Raw genomic sequence first — 9,076 nt, forward strand, 5'->3', positions numbered from 1 at the left:
AATAGGAAACAAAAACTAGCCACGCGATGAGACTGATTGTTATTATTGTTTTTATTGCGTATCTAGCTTCTACACTACAGTAGCGTATACTCCAGCCGTGCTTCCAAAGCAAGGGCATTTGCAGCCGTGTTATTTTCGTTTGCCTCTGCTCTAGCTGGTTGCCAGATATGCCATATCCCCCCCATGACCAGCCCACTGTCTGTTAAAATCGACGTCGATTAGTTTTGCCTGGTGGTATGTAGCTTGGTGGCTAACATCCAGAAGACGTAATGTGTAGATGATCGACTACAATATCTGCAAACATGGCGAACCTTGTGGAGGCAACATCCTCGCAGAAATTTGAAGATTTGCTATCGAAGGCTGGCAAGTATGTCGTTTACTGTCATTAAACTAAATATTGTTTGAATAATAAAACTAGATATATCACAATACTTGTGAGCAGCTTATATATCAGTCATACCTCAGTCTACCTAATTTAGTTAGCTACAGTAGAAATGCTAGCGCGTTAGCTGGCTAGCATTGTTTTGACTTAAGGCTATCTAACATTGTGACCAATAAATAGTAGTAGAGCTAAGCACTTTTTAAAGCTCAAGGATCATACCAACGACACAATTTTTTGCTCTCTAGCAACATCTCTTGACATAGCATATTTACTGACGTAGCATATAACTGACACTACTGCCATCTATCAAAAGTGACAGTCAGCTAGCTAGCTGTCTTGGCCATCAGAATTCGATTGCCAGTGTGTCACCTCACCATCACAAGTTCACGTGAAATTCCAGTGGAGGGTACATTCTGTATCGCCTTCATGCTGGTGGAATACTTGCTTTGCAATCTGCTGATGTAGCTAGCTGTAACTAGCCAGGGTTGTGCCGGACCATTCACTGTGCCTATACCACCCTGCAGGGTTCTATTTTTAACCAATTGGGGACAATAGACGAACCCTCTGATAAGATTGAAATCTGACTGATTTAGGGTTCTATGCAGAAAGCTGCAGCAGGTTATATGTGATAGCAGAAAGAAAAGACCATTAGAAGTCCTAACCTAATGTATGTGTGCGTGTCTGTGTTTGTGTGCATCTATCCATCCAGATGCCTGTCGGTGGTGCACTTCCAGGCATCATGGGCTCCCCAGTGTGCCCAGATGAATGAGGTGATGGCAGAGCTGGCCAAGGAGCACACTCACACCACCTTTGTCAAGGTAACCAAGACAGTCTCAGTTAATCTCAACTCTTCACTACTGCAGGCACCTGGAGACATTAGAGCAGGAGTAAAAACATTGCCTGAGTTTCTTTTGTCCATGTTTATCTCTCTCTCTTCCTCTCTCTGTCTCCCCCTTTCCTAGCTGGAGGCTGAGTCCGTCCCGGAGGTGTCAGAGAAGTATGAGATCACCTCCGTTCCCACCATCCTTTTCTTTAAGGTATTTCTGGAGAACATCGCCCTCTCCCGCGCACACACACACACACACACACACACACACACACACACACACACACACACATACACAAATTCTCTCTCTAACGCTCTCACACACACATGGTCTGTCTCAAACTCTCTCTCACTCTCTCTCACACACACACACACACACAGACACACACACACACACGTATACATACATTCTATCTGAAACTCCCACCCCCATACACACACTGATGGCGTTTGTCCCTGGGTTCCGCCAGAGTGGTCAGAAGGTGGACAGGCTGGATGGAGCTCACGCCCCTGAGCTGACCAAGAAGGTGCAGCATCTGTCGGTGGGGGCCGGGGCTGGGGAAGGCCCGGAGGCCCAGGGGGAGCCCCCCCAAGAGGACTTGAACACACGTCTGAAGAAGCTGATCAACGCCGCGCCGTGCATGCTCTTCATGAAGGGGTCGCCCCAGGAGCCTCGCTGTGGTAAACACACTAGGGACAGAGGAAGGGGGAGGTAGGGAGGAAGGGGGAGGTAGGGAGGAAGGGGGAGGTATGGAGGAAGGGGGAGGTATGGAGGAAGGGGGAAGTAGGGAGGAAGGGGGAGGTATGGAGGAAGGGGGAGGTAGGGAGGAAGGGGGAGGTAGGGAGGAAGGGGGAGGTAGGGAGGAAGGGGGAGGTATGGAGGAAGGGGGAGGTAGGGAGGAAGGGGGAGGTAGGGAGGAAGGGGGAGGTAGGGAGGAAGGGGGAGAGAGAGGGGGGGGGGGTGTGACCTGCATAAGAGAATATGATCTGCGTGTTTGTGGAACATCAACATGATTTACTTTGTTTTTCAGCCGTAAGCATCACTCTCAGACAACACAGGAACAAGTCTCTTTACGTCTCGTTTCTCTGTTTCGCTCTCTCTCTCTCTCTCTCTCTCTCTCTCTCTCTCTCTCTCTCTCTCTCTCTCTCTTGCTGTCTTCAGGTTTCAGCAGACAGATAGTGCAGATCATGAAGGAGAACAATATCCAGTACAGCAGCTTTGACATCCTGTCTGATGAGGATGTGCGCCATGGTCTGAAGACCTTTTCCAACTGGCCCACCTATCCCCAGGTCTACGTCAACGGAGAGCTGATGGGGGGGCTTGACATCATCAAGGTAGCCAGAAACTTTGTGTGTGTGTGTGTATGGGCAAGAAGAAGAAGCTCTCCTCCACCCCTTCACTGTGTCCATGAAATAGTAATATCTCTCCAGGCCGAGGTCTCTTCTACACCTGTCTCTACTCCGTCCATCTCCTCATCCCTTTCCAGGCATCCTTATGGGAATGCTGTGTGTGTGTGTGTGTGTGTGAGGTGTGTGTGTGTGTGTCATAGAGAGGATGTAGGGTAGAGCACAGTACAGAGTCCTCATGGTTTTGTTTATCTGTGCTGTAGGAACTGGCTGAATCTGGAGAACTAGAAAACACCTGCCCCAAAACGGTCTCCCTGGAGCACAGGTATAACACACACACATGCATGCATGCGCATATGCAAGACCCCACGATGAGCTAGATAACTGACTCTCATTACCTTATCTAGGTTGAAGTCAATCATCAACAGGAGTCCAGTCATGCTGTTTATGAAGGGCAATAAGGAGGTATGTCTAGTTACGAAGTGTTATAAAGAAATATGTATGTCTAGTTATGTAGGGATGTAAATAGGTATGTATATTTAGTTATGGAGGGTTATAAGGAGGTGTGTGTGTTCTTATGAAGGTTTGTAAGGAGTTATGATTCACTCACACACACGTGCACATGCACAGACACACACTACACGCTAATAGAGCCCCAGGACCCTCACCTACCACTTCATAGTACTATTGATTTTCAGTGTTACAGATAAAAGTAGCTCTTAGTTTGAAAGTGTCTGCTTTCAAGGCTGTTTGAGTTGGAGCAAACTGAAGGATGGCTTAGTTCGCCCGCTTCCTGCAGTTTAGACACAGTTGTTAAGTAGAAGAACTGGAGGATGGACTGAACTGTCCATCCTCCTTGACAAGCCGGTCTTTGTGGTTGCTGAAGAGGCTGTCTCTTAGTAGCGAAGCAGCACCACATCAGATGTTCCCAACAAGAACCTCGGTCTCCTTATCTCTGGAGGATCAAAGGATGGCTAGCTAGGATTCTCACCTCCATTAATGTGTGTGTGTGTGTCTCTCCAGGCTGCCAAGTGTGGCTTCAGTAGACAGATCCTGGAGCTCATGAACAGCTCAGGGTAAGACAACGTCTTCACACACACACACACACACACACACACGCAGAAGCAGTCTTATCACATGAGGTGTGTGTGTGGTTGCAGGGTGGAATACAGCACGTTTGATATCCTCCAGGATGAAGAGGTGAGACTCTTCCTGTCATCTATGTCATGCAGCATAGTCCCTGGTGATCTGCATGCCCTTCTTTCTTGGTTTTAAATGGCCACTAAACAGTAAGTTTTATATATATATATATATATATATATATATATGTATGTGTGTGCTCTTATGGCCAATCTCAGGTTCGCCAGGGCCTGAAGACATATTCCAACTGGCCCACATACCCTCAGGTCTACGTGAAAGGAGAGCTGATCGGTGGACTGGACATCATCAAGGTCAGACAGGATATGACATCACATGCCACACAACCTCATCCTCTCCTTGTTTCAAGCCCCTGGTCTAGTCTGCTGGCTGACTGAGTGTTGACTGAAAGGTGAAGGAGAGGGAAGCAAACAGTGCTGGTGGGTGGGTGCTGCAGTACCACTACCTCCCACCAGATGTCCCTATAGCACCACAATCTGCAACCTCCAACCAGGACGCAGTTAAACCAGATGGAACATATTCATATGGGGTGTGATAAGACCACCCAGAGTTCAGCCTCCATGGGAGTCTGAACGTGAGCGTGCGTTCTTAATCTTAATACCCCAGGTCTCCCAACTACATTAAAGTCTGCTGCCAACCTTTAGATAACGCTCTCCCCTGGGGTAAATCCTCTTAGCTTCGTTCTTTCTTGCCTTAAGTTGATTTTCATATTCCAGTAGTGTTGTTGGTGGGGCTGAGCTGTGGCTGTTAGCTGGCAGACTGTGTGTCTGCCCAGAGGCAGGTAGAGGAGAACAAGGGGGGTGTCAAGTGAGAGTCAGCGTGACTGCAGTGATAAGCTCCGGTCTACAGATGCTCTGCCCGCTGCTCTCAGAACTGAACACCACAAAGAAGCCTTCTTTCGTTTTTTTAGACTGGGCCTCTAAATTGTTTTTGTCTCTGTGTTTTCCAGGAGCTGAATGAGACAGGAGATTTGACCTCAGTCCTGAATGGAGAGTCCTAGAAGCCCAGTTACCACGACAACGGAAAGGGGGAACAAACTCTGACTGCACACGTGTCTACCTGCTTCTCTCTTCAGCCACTCACATGGCTTCTCTTCTCCTCCCCATCCAATCAGAAGGCTGACATGAAGGCGCACGGGAGGGAAGAAATCCTGTCTTAACCACGCGGGTGTTTCCAGAAGAGCCTGTGTACAGATCTAAAAACTATGTCCAATCCTGTTGACCGAAATACATTCTTCCAGCTATTAGAATAAAAAACGTCCATCAAACGGTATCACACAGGTCCTGCTCTTCTCTGGATCTTGTCTGTGTCTGTGCACAACCTGCCTGCCATCCAGTTATTACAGTATATTGGAACTTTGAAGATTTGGAGGTGTGTGCACGAGTGAGTGAGTGAGGGATTGAATGCTAAAACCAGTGTTTGAAGAATAAGACAGCAGGCATATTAAAAGTAAACAAATCATAAATATTTACGCTTGGTGTCCCTGTCACCGGGGCTCCAGCCGCCTGGCTCCCCCCTCCCGTCCTTCCCCCTGCAGGACACCTGCGTCTCCCCACATCATAAAGCTCCTGCGCCTGATCTTAAGGAGAGACCAGATGGGACTGGACCCCTTCATCATCTCTTTCAATAGCCCTCACTCTAATTCTCCATTCTTAGTCCACACTTCTTGCTCCCCTTGTCTTTATGGTTTTTCTCCCCCTCCCCTCCCCTGTCTGCCTCCCGTCTTCCTGACCCTCCATGCCTCCCATCATGCCCATCCTCACATTGTGCTTTCAGTTCTCTGGAAGCTGGCAGGAGCTGCAGTAAAGGTTACCGCCACAAACGCTGTAGCAGGGGGACTGCAGACATCATGAAGGACTCCGAGCTGATCAATACATACTGGGCGGTAGAGTGGAAGAGGTCACTGTAAACTACCAGCTCTCTCTCTACCCTAAATATAGAGATTCTGAATGATGTGTACATTTGCTCTGGTTTGAACACAATTGGGATGAAGTACATTATTGGTTTGAAAAGAGGATGTCCCTCTAACTTTCATCCTCTCGTCCTCATCCTCCGCTCTCCTCTCTTGTCCTCTCATCCCCCCCGTTTCCCCTCATCTTCTGAGGATGTGAGGCCTGATTGGTGAGACTGATTATCCTGCCGCAGAGAGTTGGATCTTCAAAGGGATACGCAGAGCAGTGCTGCCCTATATCACAAGTGTCTCTTTGTTCAGCACTGATACCTTCCTCTGTTTCTGCCTTTCATCTCTCTGGGGGAGGAGAGGAGTCAGGCAAACCTTACCTGGACTTTATCTCTGCAGAGTGTGTGTGAGAGAGGGAGAGAGAGTTGGTGTGTGTGACAGAAGGAGCGTAATAAAACGGCAGTAAGTTGAACTCCCTGTAGTGACATTGTTGTGATTGAGTGAGGAGATAAAGAAGATGATCAGTGATGTCGACAGTTAGTCTTGATGAGAACGTAGAAGCAGATTTGAAGTGGAGGTTGAGCCTCAGTAAACACTATACTCTCCAGGAACTCCCCTCTTTCTGGACTCCAGGAGTACACAAAGGCGCATGTTTGTGTGTGTTTGTGCGATAGAGCTTTTGAAACACCCTTCAGCTCCATTAACAGTCTATAGTTGAGATTGGCAGAAGCCCCCCAACTGAACTGTCCTGTTTCAACTTCTTTCATTTTTCAGTCAGAAAATCCATCAAGGTGATCCAGTCAGTGTTTCTAAGCTGTCTTTAGATACCTCCTGATGCCCGAGGAATGGAAGGGATATTCTATCACGGCGACTTTTCTATTCTGCTCTATTTTCCCTCCATCACGCTGGATTATTCATCTGTGAAGAGGCGGGGGTCATAAAAGCCTCCTGCATCTCCGTCACTATTTCATTCTCCCGAGTCCTGGTGGGCTCGGGGGGATTCCTCTTTAAAACCCATTAAGTTTTCCGGAGAGGGAGAAAGAAAGGGAGGGAGAGACCGTAGGAGGTGTTCCAGCTGGATGAGCGTGGGCTGATTGTATTCCTGAGTTTCTTAAGCGTGATTCTGGGCAGCGTATTCAGTATGGGTGTCGTGGCGGCGTGGCTGGACAGGCCCGCTCTGTCTCTGTCTCTGTGACGCGACCACAGAGAGGGCCATGTAGATCTACTGGTGATTAAACTGTCACCAACACTTCGAGGGGGGGGGGGGGGGGGGAAGAGGAAATAAGGGGGCTGATTGTAGGATGAGAAAAAGGGAGATGGAATGGAGAGAGAAAGGGAGAGAGGTTCGCAGGCCTCCCTCTCTGACGCCATCTGTGCTGGTTCCTCTCCTGCTGTCGTCTGGAACCTCCAGGATATGTGGTCCAGATCTGACCTGCAGGTGGCGCTGTTACCATACTGCCTTCGAGGACTTGTCTCCCTCCTTACGACCAGGAGGGGGCAGTGTCAGTCAGTGTCTAACAGGTGGAAACTCAACTGACATAGTAGTACAAATGGCTGGTCAGATCCGAAGCAGAATCTTTCCTCTACCCCCATTAAGTAGTTTTTATTGAATGCTGGGAAACAGCCTATGAAGATATTCATCTGAGTGTTTCTCCCATAGTGTTTCTGGAAACAGGAAGAGGTTTGTTGTTCCGCTCACCATGCTTCACGTCCACTCTCAAATTCCACAGAGTAAGTTTTAGAGTGACCCTCATGGAGTAAGTGTTCTAAACAAAAGGATGTCATCGTTGCCGAGTTCCTTCTGCGTCATCCTCCTACGTACGTCCTTTATCTTGATGTCGCTCAGCTAAAAGCAAACAAATGTACTTTCCTGAAATACCATGACCCTCTTTTATTATATATAGACTTGCACACCAGAATGAATCGTTTTCACTTTACCGGTTGTCAGAGTACAGTTAGGCACACACATACACACACACACAAATCCCTGTGGAAGAGATGTCCATGAGTCTGCCGTGCTGCAGATGGTGGGTCCAGAGCTGGGAGGGGCCTGGAACTCCATACCACACTTAGGGTGTGCTTGATTTAGGTTACCCGCCGGAATACAAAGACGTAAAGCTCCCAAGAGAGCGCAACTCTTCGACACTTCAAGTTGGATTCTAGTTTGGTGTGTGTGTTTGACCCGAGCGTGCTGCAGGGTGGTATGGCCGCAGTGCTGCGTGGCTGCAGTCCTGCGTGGATGCAGTCCTGCGTAACTGCAGTCCTGCGTGGCTGCAGACCTGCGTGGCTGAAGTCCTGAGTGGCTGCAGTCCTGGGTCTCCAGTCCTTCATATCCTGCGCTTCTGGATCATTATTTATTCATACCACAGAGTGCCGTGGGCTTCACCCATCTAGCTGCTCTGATGAAGCGGAATGCTGGAAACCCACACCACGGCAAAGAGAGACGTGATGCTCATGCTGTACCTGTCACAGTCCCCCGCCACACATTCTTCACACATTCCAGTTAGCATGAACGTGTGTCTTTTGAGAAACATGTCTGGTTCAGAAATCAGACTGCATTGGATGAGACCAGGGGCGTTGCTAGACCCTTTTTACTGGGGCACGTACCCCAGTATAAATCTGGTGTACCCCAGTATTTTTTTTGTTTTACCTATTTACTTTATTAGTCAGTGCATTCATTAACATTGATAATCCCAGAAAAAGACACAGTATCCTAATCAACGCTTGTAAAATCAACGCAGTTTAACTGAAAACACAAACTGATGCGTGCCCACAGAATTCCAGGTGTCGGACTCCGCAAGCAAATCAGAAATGAAGTAGGCTAAGAAAACATTACAAAACTAAAGACAATTTCTCAATAATAGGCCAAATGATCATCTTATTTTGACTCAAACATAATAACAACATGAGTCTAACGTATTATATTAGCTGACATGAAGCTCAAAAAACTGTATTTGAGCTCAAGTTATTGTGAAAAATATTGGCGCGCGCTCGCATTAGCTATTGACGTCCCTTCCAAATCTGATATAAAACTTGCGTCCCTGAACTGTACGTGTAATGAGTAGGGGCCTGTGCCCCAGTAGAGTTTTATGTCTAGCAACGCGCCTGGATAAGACAAGGTGATGGATGAGGAGGGATGTGGTTGGCAGTGAGCAGGTGCTGTTGGTGTGAAATAGGGTTTAAATGTGATGTTTAGTAACATCAAGGTGTTGACACCATCAATGTGTTGACACTATCTCTCTATAACATGTGCTCTGCCAATGCTGTGCTTGGGTCTAATTGATGGCTAGTACAGCTGGATGTTAAACAAATTGCTGGCACAACCACAATGATAATGGACTTCTGTCGGGGGGCAATGAGAAAGCGATGCCGGCTCACACACCCAGTCTGCTTGGTACAATAGCAGCTTATTACCTGCATGACAAAGATAGAATCATTAGGGACAATGGCAGACTGTGGAAAA

General features: G+C 47.9%; 1 protein-coding gene across 1 annotated transcript; it reads left to right on the forward strand.

Moving 5' to 3' along the window:
* Positions 1-240: 240 nt before the first annotated feature.
* glrx3 (glutaredoxin 3) lies at positions 241-4,985 on the forward strand. Its single transcript, XM_067245211.1, has 11 exons — positions 241-367; positions 1,092-1,200; positions 1,345-1,419; positions 1,679-1,889; positions 2,371-2,543; positions 2,819-2,880; positions 2,963-3,020; positions 3,579-3,631; positions 3,716-3,755; positions 3,914-4,006; positions 4,663-4,985. Exons 1-11 carry the CDS (start codon positions 303-305, stop codon positions 4,711-4,713), a joined length of 990 nt encoding a protein of 329 aa, XP_067101312.1. The 5' UTR covers positions 241-302; the 3' UTR covers positions 4,714-4,985.
* The last annotated feature ends 4,091 nt before the right edge of the window (positions 4,986-9,076 follow it).

This window comes from Osmerus mordax, chromosome 10 (genome assembly GCF_038355195.1).
Source record: "Osmerus mordax isolate fOsmMor3 chromosome 10, fOsmMor3.pri, whole genome shotgun sequence".
Lineage (NCBI taxonomy): Eukaryota > Metazoa > Chordata > Actinopteri > Osmeriformes > Osmeridae > Osmerus > Osmerus mordax.